Below are 20500 nucleotides of genomic sequence, written 5' to 3' on the forward strand. Positions count from 1 at the left end.
AGTTGCCATGTTTTCAGTATTCACATCAAGATCAGTCGATAAGCTGATTGGTAAAAGTAAACTGTCATCTTGTCTTCAGTTTACTTTTTTTTTTTTTTTTTTTTTGTTTCTGGGACATCTTTAAGCCTTTTCATAATTGTGTTCTGATTCAGAGTGCTAGTTTTTATTTGCCCAGTAAATTATTGACTCAATTGCCTTTTCAGACCAGCTTACACTGTTGGCTTTTCTTTTTCTTTCTTTCTTTCTTTCTTTTTTTTGTGGGTCATGGGCCTGGGTGTTGTCCCTGAGCTCTTCAGCTCAAGGCTACCACCCTACTTCCTGTTTTCTAGAGGTTAATTGGAGATAAGAGTCTCAGGTCCTTTTGTGCCTGGGCTGGCTTTGAACCTTGATCCTTAGATCTCAGCCTCCTGAGTAGCTAGGATTACAGGTGTGAGCCACAGCGCCCGGCGTACTGTTGGCTTTTCTTCCATGTTACATTTTACACATTTTTGAATGTTGTTCATACTCTAAAATATTCAATAGAAATATAAGTATCTTTAACTCGGCTTTATCTGTAAGAAGGGTAGGCATTTTTTTTGTTGTTATAAATGTTTAATGTATGTTCATTACAGTCTTTTGTTTTTGGCAGTAGTAGGATTTGAACTCAGGGCTCTGTGCATGTCACAGAGGTTGCTCCACTGCTGACCATGCCTCCAGCCTAGTATAATTTACAAAAAAAAAAAAACCCTCATAATGTGGCCTAGTAGTTGAATGCTTGCCTGGCATGCACAAAGACCCGGGTTTGATTCCTTGGTACCACATGCATAGAAAAAAGCTGAAAGTGGTGCTGTGGCTCAAGTGGTAGAGTACTAACACTGTCCAAGAACAGTGTTCAGGCCCTGAGTTCAAGCCCCACGACTGACACAAAGAATAATAAACCCAAAAAACCCTCGTAAATGTAGAGAAATAATTCACCACTCTCTATGTATAAACTTGGCTTTTTTTTTTTTTGGCCTTTTTCAGTGTTTTTGTCTGTATGAATGTGTGCTTGCAAATTTGCGTCCAGCCTCTTTATTTTAGATTATAATACTCAGTTCTGGGGTTCTTATTGCATCATCATTTTCTTTTCATATTCTAATACTTCAGTGTTTTGATTTTGGCCACCTTTTCACAATCCCTCCCCCCTTTGGTGTCAGAGTTAGTGACAGGGTGGCTGCTTGTTTCTGAAATGATGGCAGTTTCCTTCACTTGGACAAAATCTTCTCTTCAAGCTCTCCTCTCTATTTTATTTTTGTGCAAGTCCTGGGGCTTTTTTGCTCATGGCTGGCACTCTTAACTACTTGTGCTGTGCCTCTGGTCTAGCATTTTGCTGGTTAATTGGAGCTAGGTCCCTGTCTGGGCTGGCTTCAGACCTTGATCCTCAGATCTCGGCCTCCTGAGAGGCTAGGGAGCCTGTGTGCTTCATTTCTCTGCTTTTACTTTACATTCTGAAAGGCAAAGGGAGCCCCTTACTCCCCCATACCTGCCTGCGTTCACTCTGCTGGTGTTCTGGGCACAGTCCTGTGGACCCATCTCTCCTGTGGTGGCTGGTAGAGACTGGGGCGGCAGGCGGACGGGGGCCTAGTAACTTGCTCCCAGGGAGTGTCTCCCTAGTAACAGCATTGACTTGTGGGGAGTTCCAGTTGGTTCCAGGTTCAGTGTCGTGTTGGGTTCCTGCTTCAGATCTGGCTGGCAACCCTCTGGGCCTACAGTTCCTGGTGGTGGGTCATTGGGTCCTTACTCACCATCTTAGTTTGCTCTTCAAGGTCTAGGGGTGGTGCTGCCTTCTCAGTGCCAATCTCTCTGTCACCTTCGTGACAATTTCTTGTTAAATAACGAGCTTGGGTTCCATTTGCCTGCCTTGCTCTGACTGGCTTTGCTGATTCTGCTTACTGAGACCGGCACCTCATGGTCTCATGTCTTGCTCCCAGCCGAGTTCCTTCTTTCCTCCCTTCTCCCTTCCTCCCATGCACTGGTCAGTGGGGGTGTATGAAAGTAATGGAAGCCACTTCATCATGTGGACAGGGAAGGAGCTCCCGGTCCTCTTGCCTCTGCCTCCCGGTTACTGCTGGGATTGCAGGTGTGTGCCTCCATGTCCAGTGGGAGAGGGAAGGTCTAAGGTGAGGAATTTCTACCACAAAGGTTCCAACTGATGTGTACTGACTAGTGCCAGGCAAGAGAATAGCGATGAATGTTGGAGATGGGAATTAACTGAGTTGCCTTAAGCCATCGCTGTCTCTTGCGTGGTAGTTAGGGTTAGAGGTGTGAGCCTTAGGGTGGCGTGCATGATGTGTGTACGTGTACTGGGCCTTAAATGTGCAGGGCCTGGCACTCTCACCTGGCCTTTTCTGCTCAAGGCTGGCACTCTTCCACTTTTTGCTTAACTGGAGGTAAGAGTCACTTGGATTTTTCTCTGTGGACCGGTTTTGTTTTTGTTGTTGTTGTTTTGTTGTGGGATTAAATTCAGGGCCTGGGTGCTGTCTGGGAGCTCTTCTGCTCAAGGCTAGCACTTACCTTGAGCCACTGTGCGCTACTTCCTGGGTGTTTTTGAGTGATTAACTGGGGATAGGGGTCTTCCTGGGACTTCCTTCTTTGGCTGGAATTCTCAGATCTCAGCCGCCTGAATAGCTAGGATTATAGGTGAGAGCCTCTGGCGCTCAGCTATGGGTTGTTTTGATCAGGCATATTAATATTATTGTGGAGAGACATCTTTAAGGAAAACAACACAAATTTGTATTTAATAACATAGGAAATGCCTCTTTTAAAAGATATCTTTATTAATTGTGTTTAATTGGATATTCTTTGCTTTTTATTTTTATTAATTCGTAGCTTTTCGCTGTGGCCTGCAGTTTTTAGGCAACATTGCCTCACGGAATGAAGCGTCTCAGTGCATTGTTTGGGAGCGTGCTTTCCCAGAACTCTTCATGTGAGTATCTGACTTCTAAAAGACTGGCTAGAATTCGGCTTCTGTTAAATTGAGAAGCATAAGAAGCTAACCTGTGTTGTAATATAATTCAGAACAGTAAATATTCTAAACTGGTATGACGTCATTAAAAATTTTTGGGGTACTCCATGTCTGCCAGGGCTTGAGTTAAATGACCAGATTATAGGGGTGCCTTAGGTATGTTTACACTTGTGAAGATTCCAAACTTTAGTGGAAGAAATAAAGAACAGTAAGGACGTTGTAATGTAAGTACTGAGACAGTTTAGATTCAATCCAGGCCAATAGTAAAACAAGTAGTCTAATAGAAGAGCAAAGGAAAGGTTCTGAACAGACAAATCTTACATTATGTCATATGGTCCTCATAAAGCCTTGTGAGATAGATGGAAACTTTTTATTATATTTTGTTTTTTTTATATCCGAAAACATACTGAAAGAGGTTATATAATTTTATGCTTTATGCCTTTATGAGACATGGCACAGCCCAAGTTGGATTTCGGTTTTGGCAGGTGTTGTCTTTGTACCGTAGAGCAAATAAGTCCTCCCCTCCTTTCCTCTTTTCCTCCTCCACTGGCGTTTGAACTCTAGGCCTTGTACACTCCAGGTCTGCTGTCTTCAGAGTTTTCCTTTTGAATTGTACTCTTCCAGATCTCAGTCTCCAGAGTAGCTAGGATTACAAGAGTGAGCCACCAGGGCTCAGATAACAGATTTCTTTACAGGAGAAATCCAGTTTAAAGAAGAACCAAGCTTGTGTGTAGGCCAGGTTGTAATGGACATTTGATGAGCAGTGTCCTTCCTGAGGTGGTGGTGTGCTAGGTAGATACGGTAAGGCTTATGCTAAGGCTCTTCACTCGACTTGGGTTTCTCCCCAGCACACCCTCTGTTCTGTAGAGGCTGCTTCCCCTCCTGACTGTTAAAGGAATGCCTGTGTGTTTGTGTATTGGGTTTTGATTGATTTTTAGCAGAGGTGAGCAGCTAGTCATAATGCTTTATAATCATGACCATTTTAATTTTTTTCTTTATTCAAATGTTTATCTTGTGAGTCTTAAGTCAGTGTCAACATTTTATAGGGCTTCCGTCTTGTGTTTGTTATTTTATTATTATTACTAGGTAGTTGCACAAAGAGGTTATAATTCCATGTCCGGTTAGGAGTACAGTGGTTCTTGGTCAGCTTTTACCTCTTCTATTGTTGTTCCTCATTTTTTCCCCTCTTATCCTGACCCTCAAGTTACCTAGTTCAGTTGCTACATAATATACATTGGCTATTAGAGTAAGTAATATTGTTTCAAAGCATGATAAGCTTTTGTTAAACCCTTAATAATCTCTATGCATTGAATTTGCTAGTGGGATTACAGTTATGTTTTTTTTTATTTAAAGAATTTAGTAACATTGATTTTTTACATCATATTTCAAATGACGTGTTTAACAAACAAGTATTCAAGAAGGGAATCTATATACAATCACTGGTACTTAGATTTTAGAACATAATTAAAATTAGGCTGAGGGTTTGTATGTCATAGATACATATTAATCTGTGTAATACAACATTATATCTATAGAGTCATCAATTTTTATGTCTGTGTAGTTGTGTTTATATTTCCAATACCATGTCCATAGCATTTGGGTATGCAAATATTGAGACATCGCTCTGCAGTTATGTTTTATAATCATATTTTACATGTTTCTAAGTTGGACTAAAAGTCTCATTTCTTTACTTAAAAGGTCTTGCTTAAATCACCCGGATAAAAAAATCGTTGCCTACTGTTCAATGATTTTGTTCACGTCTCTGAATTCTGAAAGAATGAAAGAACTAGAGGAAAACCTCAATATTGCGATTAACGTCATAGAAGCTCACCAGAAGCAGCCAGAGTCAGAGTGGCCGTAAGTGTTGCTGGGAACGAGGTGACTGGGGCATCCTGGCAGAGAGTGCATTCCTCCTCTTGACCCCTCACGCGAGTGCCTGGGCTGGCCCCGTGGGAGAAGACCCTGCTGGTGGGCACCAGCACAGATCTTACAGTTTTACTGAACTCATTAGTTGTAATAGGATTTTTGAAAAAGGATTTTCCTCTGTGTAAGATAATGTCATGTGCACATAGATACAGGTTTGTTTATGTTTCCTTCTCCAGTGGTGTGGCCATTCTTTTGAGTGCCTGCCTAGTTGTCTGGACTGGGATTTACAGGCACTGTAACAAGCAGACATGCACACATCATGCCCTGAGAGAGTAGTTGTGGCTTTTGACCAATAGTAAGGTCCCAGAGTCCTCCAAAAAAATGGCTGTTGTGACTGAGCTCATGCTTGAATATTGCAGAAGATCCCTTCCCACCTTGCTTTCCTGGACACGATGAGATGTCTAATAAAAAGCACCAAACTGCATCGTCTCAGAACTTACAGACTTTATTTTTTCATCTTCTTTTCTCTAAGGGACAATTGTAAGATTTCAGTAGCTCTGGATCTTTTTGTTTGTATATACTAGAGCCACAGGAAAGTATAGGCAAGAAAATAGCAACACATTCAGTATGAATTAAGATCATTTTGGTCTTTCTAAAAGTGCTTGATTTTGTTGTTTTTGTTTGGTAGGTGTGGAGGATGTTTTCATGCTCTTAGATTACCCTGCATAAATCCCAGGTTCCTATTTTAAATTGAGCTAGACAAGACAATAAATGGGCATTGGTAAGTTAGAAGAGAACTGATGCATCGGTGTGGAATTACAAAATAGGAGAAAGAGAAGGCCCATGATGGCCCATGATTGCTCATTCTGTGGTTGGATGGATTTTTCTGCATGTAGTATTACTGCTGTGCTGCTGTTACATATGCACATGCTTTTATATGTATGTGTGTAGCGCAACATATAGCTGAGAACCAGCTTGCTAAAGCCATACAAACCAGTAGATTGTTGTACAAGATTGAAAGCTCTTCTGAACGCCAAGCCCTTTTTACAGTGTCCCATATTATAAAAATAGGTGATTTTCAGGGTGTAGGTTTATATCTTCAGGGGAGGTGAGGACTCTGTCTGTCTTGGCCTTTGTGGAGTAAATTTGGGCATTCTTGGAAGCTTGTATCTAATTTCACTGCAAAAATGAAATTATAACTGAAGAAAACATTTTCATTCATATTTAAGTTAATGTCATTGACATTTTCCATGAGGAAGATTAATTTCCAGACTTACAGTGCCTTTGCTCTAGGGATGTTTCCTGTCTAATGCATATGCATGTGATTATCTAGTATTAAGGCAGGAGGAATAGGAGTGTAATTGTCTTTCCTCTTGCACTCAGCATCTGCACCCCAGTGTCTTAGCACTTAATGCTCTTAATGGCCCATTGAGATGGGAGCTCCCTGATGGATCCTTAGCAAGATAGCATCTGGTATTTGATAGGTTATTATATAATTAATGGTTCTGTTGAAGGTAAGTGCCTGAAGCACATGCCAGAGGGAGTCCTGGCCTGCACAGTGGGGTACAGGCCTGTTGGTCAGAGGCTGAATCTCATTGCTCAGGGCTCCTTGAGAACAGGCTTTGTCTTTCCTTCATGCTGTGTTTTTCTAAGTTCCTTTTGTTCTTTTCTAATGAGTGCTGTCTTCTCCCCCTTTCCAGAGATTTTTAGAACTATCCTTTTAGCTTCTTTGATCTCCTATCCTTGCCCTGTTCTCTGTCTCCAGTTCATTGGTACATGTGATGTTGCTGTAATTTAGGATGCTTGTCTGCATGTTGTACCAACACGTAGTTCTATTGTATCTGTGTGGATGTGACTCCACCTCTACTACTTGGAGAAGGCTTTTCGAAATAAGATGCATGTTCTAACCCTTGGCTAATGTACTAAATATTGAAGGGTTTTGTTGTATTTTAAGACTGGATCTCAGACTGGTCTTGAACTTGAAATGCTGTTTTAGTTTTCCAGATGTTGCATGGACATTTGCCAACACAACTGGTTTAACTGTCAATGTTGCATATTTTGGTGGTTGTTGTACTTGGGGTTTGAACTTGAGGGTCTGGCACTAGCTAGGCAGATGCTCTCTATTTGAGCTCCACTCCCAGAGCCTATTGTTTTTGAATGAATGTTCTATGGTAAGTGATTATATAAGCCTTCAATATTCTTAATGTTTTAGAATCAACTGTTATTATTGTAACTTTGGTTATAAACCTTGTATTTCTTAGTTCCTCAATCTTTTTCTCAGATACCCTCTGGCAGAAGTAGTTGTGATTAGGAATTAATAATACTCTTCAATCTTTTAAGCTGTCACAATGACATTTTAAAGAAATATGCCTTATAATCTTTGCCTTGGGGTTTCCATAGCTGATCGCTTTAAGTTTGTGTGAGTACTGTGCTTGACAGTGTTTTCTTGGTAACTTGAGAATGTTTAAAGAATGAAAAATCAAGCCAGGATTCATCACTGCATTGTTGGGATAGCTTACATAAAAGTATGACATGCTCATTTCTCTGTCTTGTCTTGCAGTATGAGTGCAGTGGTTTTCTGTCTGTATCTGAAATTGTAGCTAAATTTCACATTACTATTCATAGTGAAGACTTCTTTTTCAGTGTTAAGTGTAGGCTCTTTTTAAAAGAGAATCAGTTTGAATGGTTTCAATGAATTGTTCAGGTGTAAAATTGGAGAAAATAATTTCAAGTATTTTTTTCTTTTTGCTGCTAATAGAAAAATAGTGAGCAGACTAAAACATTTAAAATGATAGCAGTAAGAACTTTAATAAGATGAAGTGTTTCCATGTGTAAGAAGATGTACATACAAAGCTTGTCTGTTTTACTGTTTCCAGTAACCACACTTTTCTCTCTGCCTCTCCCCCTAGGTTCTTGATTATTACAGACCACTTCCTGAAAAGCCCAGAATTGGTGCAAGCCATGTATGACAAACTGACCAATCAAGAAAGGTAACCCCAAAACCATTGTGGTCTTGAATCTTTAGTACTCCATATGGAGTGTCCTGCAGCTTGGACTGGAACCAGTGTGGTTGCTCAGCTGGCAGTGACCTCTAAGTACATGTTTCTCTGTGGTGCGTGGTTAACATCACAGTCCAGCCACAGCAGGCAGTGATTTACACAGAATTGGAGAGTTCAGGTTGGTGCCACTATTGAGTAAAGACATTTAAAAAAACACGCTACAAACAAAACTTTATGCTTATGCTTTTGACTTTATAATGACAATTTATACAACTACGGATTATATTTCTATATTTTGACAGGTGCTCATTTGCTCATGCCACTGGTGTGATTGTTTGGGTTATGCGCTCTAGGTTTGTAGTTTTCTGATAGAAAGGTTAGACTACAAGAGTGGATAGCTGTCCAGTCTAATAGTTCTATAGTGGGAAATGCTGGCACCTTGCTGCTGGGGCTTGTTCTGGGATTCTTGATGAGGTTTTAGCTGTGTCCTTTCACCTTGTTTATATTCTGTTTCTTGAAGATAATTGAAATTTGCATACTAAGGAAAAATTTATATAATAATTTTCAGTGTACTTTCATTCCAGTACATATGTTTCCTAATTTTATTAGAAATAACACCTTAGGGAAAATACTTGTATTAGATCATAGCTCTACTGATCACCACTTAAATATTTTATTTATTTATTTTTTGCCAGTCCTGGGCTTGGGCTCAGGGCCTGAGCACTGTCCCTGGATTTTCTCAAGGCTAGGGCTCTACCACTTGAGCCACAGCACCACTTCTGGCTTTTTGCTATGTATGTGGTACCAAGGAATCGAACCCGGGTATTCGTGTATGCTAGGCAAACACTCTACCACTAGGCCAAACTCCCGGTCCCACCACTTAAATATTTTATCTTTTGATAGTAGCCACAATTTTTTTTTTTTCAAATCCTTCCCAACTTTTATTCCTTTTATTTATTTTATTTTATTTTTTATTGTATTTAATAAAAGGGTAACATGATATTTGCCAGATAGAAGGTGCATTAATTCACATGCATTGATACCCTTCCACATGTCTTGGTCCCATTACCCTTCCTCCCACCCCCCCTCTTAGTTTTCCCCCCCTAGCCACAATTTTTATAATTATAATGGTTTTGAAATTCTTGTTTTGTATTTATATGTCAATAAGTAAGCTTTCTATATTCCTTTGGAGGCATTTGTTACTTTCTTTCATCTTAAATATCTGTAGCACACAGGTTTAAAGAGTCAGTTAAGGCAATGATCCCAGATCCTAGCAGTGTATAGGCAAACACAGGATGATTCCGAGTCTTTCCAGCATAACATGGCAGCCATGGAGATCAAGCACCACAGGCTCATACCCTGTCCCTTCTTGTCCCCTTCTCTCCTTCCTTGGGTAGGGTCTTGAGGCACTTCCTGTGGTGTCCCAGGACTATGAGCATGTTTGAAGTAATTGCTTTGCCCAAGTCAGGCACTCTGATACTGTACACTTGGAACCGGGCTTTTGGCATGTGAGCCAGAACTCTGCTATTGTCCTGCTTAAATACACTGTTTTCAGGCAGAGGCTCATTCAGAGCATTCTCCATGTGGGTTTTTTGCCCTGGCTACAAAGGTTGTTGTAATCTCTATAGCACCTGACTCTTGTCTGTAACTTACTGAGGTCCCAATGAGGAGGTTCATTCATTCATTCATTCATTCATTCATTCATTCATACATTCCTTCATTCAGCCCTTCAGTGGCACACTGCCTGGACCTTGGTTAGCTTGCTCTTGAGGGTTAATAACATTTTTGGTCTGTGTGGCATACTACTCAACAAATTATATGTGTGGAGCAGTTCTCAAATTTTGCTGGAAAAGCCAGTCCTTGAATTTGAATTATAGATATTTTATTTCTAGAATTATAGGATATTTTATTTTCTGTTCTAGAATATTCAAAAACTTAGTCTTTCCTTCCTCCTTTATCTTCACTCTTGGTCCTCTCAAAAACAGTCTTTGCTGGATAATATAGATGTGGTTTTAAAGGCTCAGCACACTGGTGGCTCATACCTGTAATCCAAGCTACTCAGAAGCTGAGGTCGGAGGATTGCTGTTTGAAGCCAGCTTGGGCAGAGAAGTCCATGAGAGGTGGCTCATGTGGTAGAGTGCTTGCCTTGAATAAAAAAGCTCAAGGACAGTGCCTAGGCTCTTGAGTTTAATCCTCAGGACTGGCACCAAAACAAAAACCCTTGTAGTCTACATCAATTTAAGTATAACTTTGAAAGTAATTTTCTAACATTGAATTTCCCTAAAACCCCTTGCATGCACATTCCTTTTTTTTTTTTTTTCATATGACATAAAACAAAAATCCTGTGAGATGAAGTTGTAACTGCTAAGAAGGGAATAGAAATAGAATGCTTAGGCAGCCCTGTGGAGATGCAGGGTGAGAAAACTGCAAGTGGCTGATGGGGACCCATAGGGTGGGAAGGAGAAGCAAGCTTCCAGCACAGCAGAGTGATCAAGGTAACGAGTAGCAGTGGTGAGACCACTCGTGTTCTGTGTTCAAGCGGGCGCTCTGCCACTTGGGTTTTGCTTGGGGCTTGCCGTTCATTGTGTTCCTCCTACCCATGCTTCTTCCCTTAGAGTGCCACTATTCCTGATTTGTCACTTGTTGGGGGTCTCCATAATATTTCTTGGCTTGAACTCAAGGCCTTTGAGCTTGCTTGATCTGCTTACTTGACTGGCATTCTACCACTTGAACTTGGCTTTTTGCTTGGTTATTTTTGGAGATGGAGTCTTGCAGGTTTTTCTACCCGTGCTGTCCTTGAACCTCAGCCTTTTAATTAGCTAGGAGTACAGCCTGTAGCTATGAGGACCTCACTGAATCTCATTAACTTTTTGCCTCGACAAGCTTTGAACCATCATCCTTGAGATCTCTGCCTGCCTCGTAGTTGGGATTATAAGCAGAAGCTGCTGCTCCCAGCCCTGTCATTGTTTTAGACTGAGATCTGTCTGTAGTGAATTGTGATGGTAATGGTAAGCTGTGAGGCTGGCATCAGCTCCACCAGGCCATTTTCACTGCATCTCTTGATGACATCAGGAGTGTAAGTGATTGACCTACCTACACCTGCGTGTACGGTAAGCACACTCTGTGATGTTCACACAGCAAAATCCCCAGGGATTCCTTCGCCAGGACTGGGCACTGTTAGGTGACAAGACACTAGTGTTTAGTGTCCTGGAGCAGGAAGATACATGGGATTTTACCCCAGCTCCCTCATTGTCTGTGTAGAAGAGGGCTGGCAGATGTACGACGTGGTAAATGATTCTGAAAAAGTTTCCTCCTTCAGTTCCTGAGACAAGCTATATTGTCCTATGTGATGTTAGATATAGTTTTATTGTGATTACTAAGGTGTCATACGGAGGGGTTACCGTTTCATAAGTCCAGCAAGGTACCTTTACTTCCCTTACCCTAATTTCCTCCTCCCATTCCTGTCTCCAGGTTGCATAGGTCATTTCGATATGTGCATTGCATGAAATTGCACTCTTCCTTCCTCCCTTTCTGAACTCCCCTTATCCTTTGAGAAGAATTTTTTCTTAAAAAGAGCAAAAGCAGGTGGTGAGGGCTGGGAATTTGGCCTAGTGGTAGAGTGCTTGCCTAGCATGCACGAAGATCTGGGTTCAATTCCTCAGTACCACGTACATAGAAAAAAGCTGGAAGTGGTGCTGTTGCTCAAGTGGTAGGGCTCTAGCCTTGAGAAAGCCCAAGGACCAGTGCTCAGGCCCTGAGAAAACCCCAGGACTGGCCAAAGTGGGGAAAAAAAGCAAAAGCAGTAGCACCACCAACAAAGCCACATGTTGTATATGGAATGGGCCCACAGTTTAGATATTAGCACTGGGAGCCATTTTTATCAGCAGATAAAATGACTTAATGAGTAGGAACATTTATTGAAGTGCTGTCCATATTCAGGTGATATTCCAAGTTAGAGTTTTTGTTTTTTTTTTTTTTTTTTTTTTGGCAGTCCTGTGCTTGAGCTCAGGGCCTGCGCACTGTCCTTGGACTTTCTCAAGGTTAGAGCTCAACCACTTGACCTCAGCACCACTTCTGGCTTTTTTCTATGTATATGGTTCTGAGGAATCAAACCTGGGTCTTTGTGCATGCTAGGCAAGCACTCTACCACTAGGCCAAACTCCCGGCCCTAGTTTGAGTTTTTATATCTTAAAGGTCCAGTTTTTTTTCCCCTCAAAATCATTCATTATATCTCAATAGCTCTTATCACATAAAAAGTTATAGGGATAGTTTATTGGGATCTCCAGGACCTTGTGTGCTCTCTCCTGTAGCGCAGGAATAAAGTCACTTTCTTTTCTTTGCTGTGTGTGTGTGTGTGTGTGTGTGTGTGTGTGTGTGTGTGTGTGTGTGTGTGTGTGTGTGTGTGTGTGTGTGTGTGTGTGTGTGTGTGAGATGGGGCTTGGACTCTGGGCCTGGGCTCTTCAGCTCAAGACTACCACCCTACCCCTTGGGCCATGGCATCATTTCCCGGTTTCTAGTGGTTAATTGGAGACAAGAGTCTCATGGTCTTTTATGGCTGGGGCTGGCTTTAAACTCGATCCTCAGATCTCAGCCTCCTAAGTAGCTCGGATTGCAGGCATGAGCCACCACAGCCAGCTCATTACTTTGCTTATTGAGTAATAGGCAGATAGGCGCTGTATTGTGAAAGGCTGGCAGGAGTTGTGATGTTACATCCCATCATTTCCTGATGTAGAGATAAAGAATGTGAGAATGCCCTTCCTGACATTCCTGGATGATCTCCTGCTTGGGGAACCTGGCTAAGGCTGCCATGTACCCCATACCCCATTCACTTTTCAAAGAGTAAGATAATAAATAGGAAATGTAATCTTAGTGCTGTTCAAGGAAGGGGATTATGTGTTTGTTGCACTTTACATTAATGAGTGCTGTAAAAAATGTAAGGTTTGAGGAGTTTTGAAAATTGCTCAAGTCCCAGGCTGCTTGTCTTTGACCTTATTCGGCCACCACACAGAAAGCATTCATCATAGCCTCATTTCTTTCCCAAAGGGTCTGCCTTTCAAGGGCTGGCTTCCCTCTCAGTGGTTGTGAGACTGAATATGAAGTCTTTCCACATCATTTAATGTGCACTTACTAATAGTAAGTGTCCTGAGGAAGCTTATGAGGGTTAACTGACATAATTAAAGTGTTCCATTCAATTTCTCATGCTTTCAGTCAAACTTCACAACCTCATGTAGAGTTGTTACTGTGAATGTATTCATAGAACAAACCCTTAACATTTCTAAAATGTTGAGTTGGTCCAGTGAAAGAAAGCAAGAGGTATCCAGATATAAGAAGTATGTTAATTCTTGTTTCCAAGCTAAGTCACATTAAAGAAATCAAGATTTAAAAAACAAACTAACAACAACAACAAAAAAACAGGGCCAGGAGTTTGGCCTAGTGGTTAAAGTGCTTGCCTAGCATGCACGAAGACCCGGGTTGGATTCCTCAGTACCACATACACAGAAAAAAGCCAGAAATGGTGCTGAGGCTCAAGTGGTAGAGCTCTAGCCTTGAGAAAGTCCAAGGACAGTGCACAGGCCCTGAGCTCAAGCCCAGGACTGGCAAAAAAAAAAATGTACCCATAAGTTTTTCCAGTGTTGCATGTTTCTTCCTTGGTGTTTTTCAGGATTGCATTTTTAGATGTTATGATAGCCAAGATGGTAGGCGACGAGCAGCTGACCAAGGATGATGTCCCCGCGTTTTTGCACCATGCTGAGCTGATTGCCAATGCCTTTGTGGACCAGTGCAGGACTGTGCTGAAGCTCACCTCCGAGCAGCACTCTGAGGATGAGGTGAGGAGACAGCGCTCATAGAGTCGGGTGGTGTGGTTGCTTTGTCTTTTGAGATATTATACAAGTAATAAGTCCTGAGAGAACTCAGAAATGTCAGAGAAGGGGTAATGATGAAAAAAATTTTGGTTAACGCATATTTTCCAAGTAGCTCATATCAAGTAACATGTGAGTATGTATCCATACATGTACACATGCACACACCAATTGGTTAGTGGACTCATTCTAGGCCATTGAATTACCAGTTAAAGTTTTTCCCCCTGGATGTAGTCTCCATGAGGGCAGAAGGAGAACCATGGTATAGTCCTGTATATTTAGTGGGAACTTACCAAGTACTTGCTGGATGAATAAATTTTAAAACATCAGTACAATATCACAGTGAAAAAATCGATCCTCATTTAGGGTAGAAGTGTGATTTAAGAAGTATAGTGTCTTTCTCAGATCGTAGTCTCTGAGTGGTTGGCATTCCAGGTGTGAACTCTGGCTCTGATTTAGGTCTTGCTGTTTAATCCAGCCCACCATTCTGTCTTTTAAATTGAGCATTGAAACCAAGAGCACTGTGACTGTTGAGAGATGTGTAGTGTGTCCTGTGATTTTGTTGGTTTTGTGATTCTGCTTCTTTTCTAATCCTCATTTGCTAATTTATTTTTCCAGTGGGATTTATTCTTTCCTGTATTTTCCTAATGGTGTTTATCTTCCTCTTCTGTGAATAGAATTCCTTTAACTATCTTATGCATTGTTGTTTTAGCAGTCATAAATTTCCATTCAGTGGGAGGTTTTTATTTTTCTTTCATCTGTGAAGAATACCATTGCTAGATACATTAATCTAGATTGACACTTATTTTCTTTCAGGGCTTGGAATATATCATTCCATACCTTCTTGGTTTTAGAAATTGTTGAAAAATTTATTGTTCTTCTGATGGCTTCTTATGTTGCTCACAGCTTTCAATATTCTTTGTTCTGAATATTTATAGTGTTTTTATTTAGTATGTGTAGAAGTATTTCTTTTCTGATGTTGCATGTTTGTTTTTGTTTTTTTAAGCCTGTTATTTTTGGATGACCCTGTCTTTCTCAAGATTTGGAAAAGTTTTCTGTTAATACTTTGTTGATGTTGTTTCCTGTACCTTTAGCTTATATCTTTTCCTCTTCCACATCCCTGGTTTGTAAGTTTGGTCTTTTTAAGTTGTGTCCCCATAGATATTGCATGTTCTGTTCATAGTTTTTTTAGTGCTTTTTTTTCCTTTATGCAACTCATCTAATTCCTCTATTTTATTTTTAATTTGTTACTCTAATTTCAAGTTGGTTCATTTTAATTTGTAAAGCTTTCTATTGAGTTTTTAAATTTAGATTATCAAACTTTTCATTTTCAAGATTTCAGTTTTATTTTTTTCCTTTCAGGATTTCTATATATTTAATTTCTCTACCATATTAATTGTATTAATTATTTAATTTAAATATTCTTATTATGCTTTGAGTTCATTGTTTGAAATTTTCTCTACTTTATGTACATATATTAGCTTATCAGGTCTTCTAATTTGAAATTGTTTACTTTTCAAGGAAACAGATTTTCTTGTTTTTTTTTTTTATGTTATGATGTTTCTGTGTTGGAATTTATCAGAGACTAAAGTCACCTGTAGTCAGTCCTTCAGTTGATGTAGTGCCACTGTTCAGGGAGGACCAGTTTCCAGTTCAGGGCACTGAAATTTCCCTGGGAACTGCATCCTCACATGATGGTTGTTGGTGAGGACGGAGGGCCCAAGGCCAGGCCCTCTGAGCCACAGATATCCCACAGCTGCCACCTTCACAATAGATGGAATCTCCTGGATGGGGTCTGTAAGCCCTACTCAGGTAGGGGTTAGGCAGGCCCACCAGTTCTTCTCCAGCCAGTGCAGAACTGTTTGCTTACCTTGCTGTGATATAGTCAAAAGTCACCCTGAGTTGTGGACACGATCTTCCCGGTAGCCTTGGGTAGTGAACATAGCCCAGAAGCAGACAACTGATACTTCTACATATGAATCCTTAGTTTACCCTGAGCTTAGTATCCCCCTTGGGAATAAGACCCAAGACTCTGAGCCTAGGTAAGCCTGGTAAAGACTTGGCTCCTGAGCCATGTACTCCCTACTCCAGTGGGGCGAAACATCGCCTTAACCTAGCCACTGGTTATTAGAAGAATTTTCATCAAGGTATACCTAATCCCGTGTGTTCTCTCTCTCTGCGGTGTTCCCAGCCTTTGACAGTCACTCAGGTCCCATCTCGTCCTCTCCCTCCTTTACCACTTGAGCCAGTCCTAGCCCTTTTTGTTTATTTTTATGATAAGATTTCAAGTTTATGGTCTGAATCACAATTCTTAATAATCTGATTTCTGCGTCCTGACTATCAGCTCCAGGTATTGGTTGAGATGGGATCCTTGCCTGCTTATGTGGAGACAGTCTAATATGTATCTCAAGTTGGCTGTGAACTTAGGAAGTTCTCCTTTCTAAGTTTTGTGAATGCTGAGATTGCAGATACGTTCTGTCCCCTGGTATTTTGATTCTTGTAAGTCTTTTAAAAAAGACTTAAGTTTTATCTCCTTCAAGCTCTGCATATGACTTATGTAACTCATAGAATACAGAGACGTAGGGTATGATAGATTTATTTACTAACATGCACTGGTGTATTCTAAGAGGGGCAAGTAGAAGGTATCTGATTTTACATCTCATTGACAATAAAGAAAATATTGATACAATTTATTAGCAGGAATTATTTTATAAAGAGACAATTTCCTTAATTAACTATTAGATTATAAAAGGTACACTTTGTATGAGGAAGATAGGAAAAATGTTTGACTTCTTTTCTTTCTTGGTTACCAGTTTTCATATTGTTTGCTTTATGGCATTGTCTAAAGGTGACTGGGTGAGTTGTCTTCTGCTTTATTGTAAGTCATAGCTTTGGTTTTGAGCCTCTAACATTGAATGTGTCATCACTGGCTGCTGGTGAGCAGTGGAGTTTGTTTCTGGTTGCTGGCTGTGAGACTTACCAAGGGCATCCTACTCATGTTCTGCCTGCTTCTTGGAGAGAAATACTCGGTGGAGGTAGTGCTCTGGCAGCTGGCCCCTTAGCTGAAGAGGATGCCCAAGCCTACGTTGTTAGTGGGTTTGTTCAAGATGCTTTTTTTCAAGGCACTTGCCACAAACTTCTAATCTGTGCTTTATTTATAAATGTGTGTTGTTTCCTACTATTTAGTTTGAGATTTGGGAATGTTAAAATATTTTCTTAAAACCTTATAACTATAATATAGTAAATTGCATTTAGTATTAACACAAGAAAATAGTTCTTGTTTCTTTCTTTTCTTCTTTTTTTAAAAAACTAGTCCTGGGTCTGGTACTCAGGGCCATAGCACCACTTCCAGCTTTTTTGTATGTATGTGGTTCTGAGAAATTGGACCCTGGTCTTTGTGTATGAAGGCAAGTACTCTACCACTAGGCCAAACTCCCACCCCTCTTCCCCCGACTTTTTTTTTTGGCCAGGCCTGGGGCTTGAACTCAGGGCGTGGGCACTGTCCTTAGACACTTTTTGCTCAAGGCTAGTGCTCTGCCACTTGAGCCACAGCACTGCTTCCGGCTTTTTCTATGTATGTGCTACCAAGGAATTGAACCTAGGGCTTTGTGCATGCTAGGTGGGCACTCTACCACTAGGCTACACTCCCAAACCAAGAAAATAATTCTTAGCTTGAAGAATATTATCTTTATGATCTAAATTTGTAGTCGCTACTAAATTTTGTCAAATAATGTGTACTCTGTTCTTAGGTTTTGTGACATAGGGTCTCAGTTTCTATCCCAGGTTGGCCTTGAACTTGCAGTCCAAGTGCAGGATTACAGACAGTTGCTATTATGCCTGGCTAATAATACATACTTAAAACAACATTTAAAATCTCTATAGAAGCTCATCTTTAATCTTACATGGACTGCGCAATGCTTGTAGTTGGTAGTTGGTGGTTTTGGGGTCATACCATCTATTTGTTATAGATTATCTAGTAGTGATACTGCATGAAGGCTTGCATTTACCCCAAAATAGTGCAAGTTCTTGGAACCCAAGTCTTTTGACCACAGTACTTTACAGGATTCCTGTGGACAAGAAATTAATGTATTTCATGGAATGTTTACATTTTTAAAGAGGAGCTTGCATGTTGGGAATGCTTTAAAAAGAAAGTATTTGCATAAATATTGTGTATGCATAGCTTATAATTTTGAACATTTATCCCACTGTTGGAAGATATTTTGCCTGAATAAGAATTTTTCTGAAGCCAGGTACAGTGACTCATGCCTGAAATCTGAGCAAAGATCGTGGTTCAAAGCCAGCTTGGGCAAGAAATTTTATGAGACTCTTACCTGCAGTTAACCACCAAAAGCCAGAAATGGAATTGTGGCCTAAGTGGTAGAACACTAGCCTTGAGCAAAAATAAAATAAAAAAAAAATGTAGAGACAGCACCCAGGCCCTGAGTTCAATCCACAGGACTGGCACCCAGAAAAAAAAAAAAAAATTAAAAAGGAACTTTTCTGACTCCTTGTCCCATGAAAACACTTGATCATCCAAGAGCACACATCCTATTCTTCGACGCTACAAGATTTTCTGTGCTTGAGTGTACCCAGGCATTGACTTTCCTGTTGTCTGCACGGTTTCATTCCCTGGAAAGTCACAGTCGAATCATTCACCTCATCTACTCAGCAGTGATGGTTCCCTTCTGTTTTCAGGAGGCGCTGGTCACAATTCGGCTTCTGGATGTCCTATGCGAGATGAGTGCCAACACTGAGCTGCTTGGCTACCTGCAGGTGTTCCCTAGTTTGCTGGAACGAGTGCTCGGTAAGTGAACCATAATTTAGATTTTTTTTTTTGCCAGTCCTGGGCTTGAGCTCAGGGCTTGAGCACTGTCCTTGGACTTTCTCAAGGCTAGAGCTCTACCACTTGAGCCTCAGCACCACTTCCAGCTTTTTTTTTTTTCTATGTATGTGGTACCAAGGAATCGAACCCAGGTCTTCATGCATGCTAGGCAAGCACTTTAACCACTAGGCCAAACTCCCGGCCTAGAAATTTTTGACATATTTTTATATAAGTCTAAACATAGATTCCCTCCCTCTCCCCCTCCCTCCCTATCCTGTTTTGGACACAGTTTGGTGATTTTTAAAATTAATATTATTGTTATTGTTAAGGTGTTGTCCTGAGCAGTTACCATTTCATAAATCAGATAATGAGTACAATTCTTTTGGGGCAGTGTCACCCCTCCCCCTTTAGTTTCCCCAGTTTAGCTTAGGATGGCTGGAATTTGTGTTGAATCCAGCCTCAGCCTCCTGGATTGATGAAATTGTAGGTGCACATCACCTTACCTCTTACTTTTGAGACTTTGTGAATATTTTTGTCTTGAGTGGGTTTAATGGGGTTGCGGTAACAGCTCAGGGCCATTAATCTGAAACACTGTAGCTCTGCCCCTTTTGTTCCATTGAACTTCATATAAATAATTATTTGTAGGATACTACTACCAAATACCAAACACAGTTTTCTTATGGAAAATGAAGGCTATTCTTTTTGCCCTAGATCTTTTACGTCTGATTCACGTAGCTGGAAAAGACAGCACGAACGTCTTCAGCACTCTGAGTAACATAAAAGCAGAGGGTGATGTCTCCAGCATGGCCGAGGGGTTTAAGTCTCATCTCATTCGTCTGATCGGAAATCTCTGTTACAAGAATAAAGACAACCAAGACAGGGTACGTGTCATATATGTGTGGCTTCACTTAGAGTGTAGAATATTTCATTCTTTTCAGAGTGAGAGCTCGAGGGACTTAAAAAAGCATACATATGTATGTATGTATAAAATATGTAAGATATATAATATCTGTATTATATATATATACTGTATTTTCCCCCACAAGTAAACAATGTTGTTTATTTGTACTAAGTTCTTTATATAGTTTTCCATGTATTTTAGACAGTCTTCTTTCTTGTAAATATAATGCTTGTATATGAATATATATATTTAAACACTAATATCATATCACAACCAGTTAGTTAAAAAATTTTAACAAGTCTAGAAAACTTTCTAGTAGACATTTAAATAATACTAGTTACTATTGATCATTATCATTTAAAAAAAAAGTCCCTTGACTTCCGTCTGCACCCTGTTTTGATAGGTGATAGCATTATAGCCTTCTCTTCTGGGGCTTTGGTGTAGACACGCATTTAATAATTTGAAAACTCTAATATTGAACAGCAAAGATAATGTGAGAGGTGACAGACTTGTAGGAAGATTGGATCACATGTTTATCCTGAATTAATATTCTTGTCTTCATGAAGTTTAATATGGGGTAGCATTTGTTTTCTCACTTAAATATATAATGTGAGGCAGATTGTATTTCCCAAGAAGTCTAAAAAAATACATGCCATTTTATCTGTGTTGTGAATTTGCCATTTCCCTCATTAAGGGTTGACATTTGTTTTCCATTCCTTTGATCTCTTCAGCTCTTGGCATCGACTGCTTTGAACAGCAAAATGTGGCAGGAGGGCTCTGTCATTTCTCTCTAGCCCTCGATGGGTGTGGCAGTTACATGTGAATAGTGCTGAGTTCCTGAGATTACCTTGCTCTGGCTTTGTGAGCCCACATGAGAAGCCCTGGGAGATGAGGGCACAGAGGAGAGGGGAAAGGCTCGTTGAGGAATATCACTGTCCTAGATACATGTGTCTGAATAGGCCAGGCCCTGGTTCTTTGACCTGTCCATCTGAGCTGTGTCGGTCAGCGAGCTTTCTCTGAATTCATTTCCCACAACATTGTGAGAAAAACTGAAGACTCAAGAAGAAA

At 40.5% G+C, this 20500-nt stretch overlaps 1 protein-coding gene across 1 annotated transcript in view; it reads left to right on the plus strand.

Moving 5' to 3' along the window:
* The window catches only part of Atxn10 (ataxin 10), a 93486-nt gene that overhangs the window by 25182 nt on the left and 47804 nt on the right, over positions 1-20500 (plus strand). Inside the window, exons 4-9 of the mRNA XM_090328888.1 lie at positions 2848-2944; positions 4682-4840; positions 7759-7839; positions 13511-13676; positions 18405-18513; positions 19243-19412. Of these exons, the coding sequence (XP_090185014.1) occupies positions 2848-2944; positions 4682-4840; positions 7759-7839; positions 13511-13676; positions 18405-18513; positions 19243-19412 (782 nt within the window). The remainder of the gene's footprint in view (positions 1-2847; positions 2945-4681; positions 4841-7758; positions 7840-13510; positions 13677-18404; positions 18514-19242; positions 19413-20500) is intronic.

The sequence above is a fragment of the Megascapheus bottae genome, chromosome 2 (genome assembly GCF_031878675.1).
Source record: "Megascapheus bottae isolate mThoBot1 chromosome 2, mThoBot2.hap1, whole genome shotgun sequence".
NCBI lineage: Eukaryota > Metazoa > Chordata > Mammalia > Rodentia > Geomyidae > Megascapheus > Megascapheus bottae.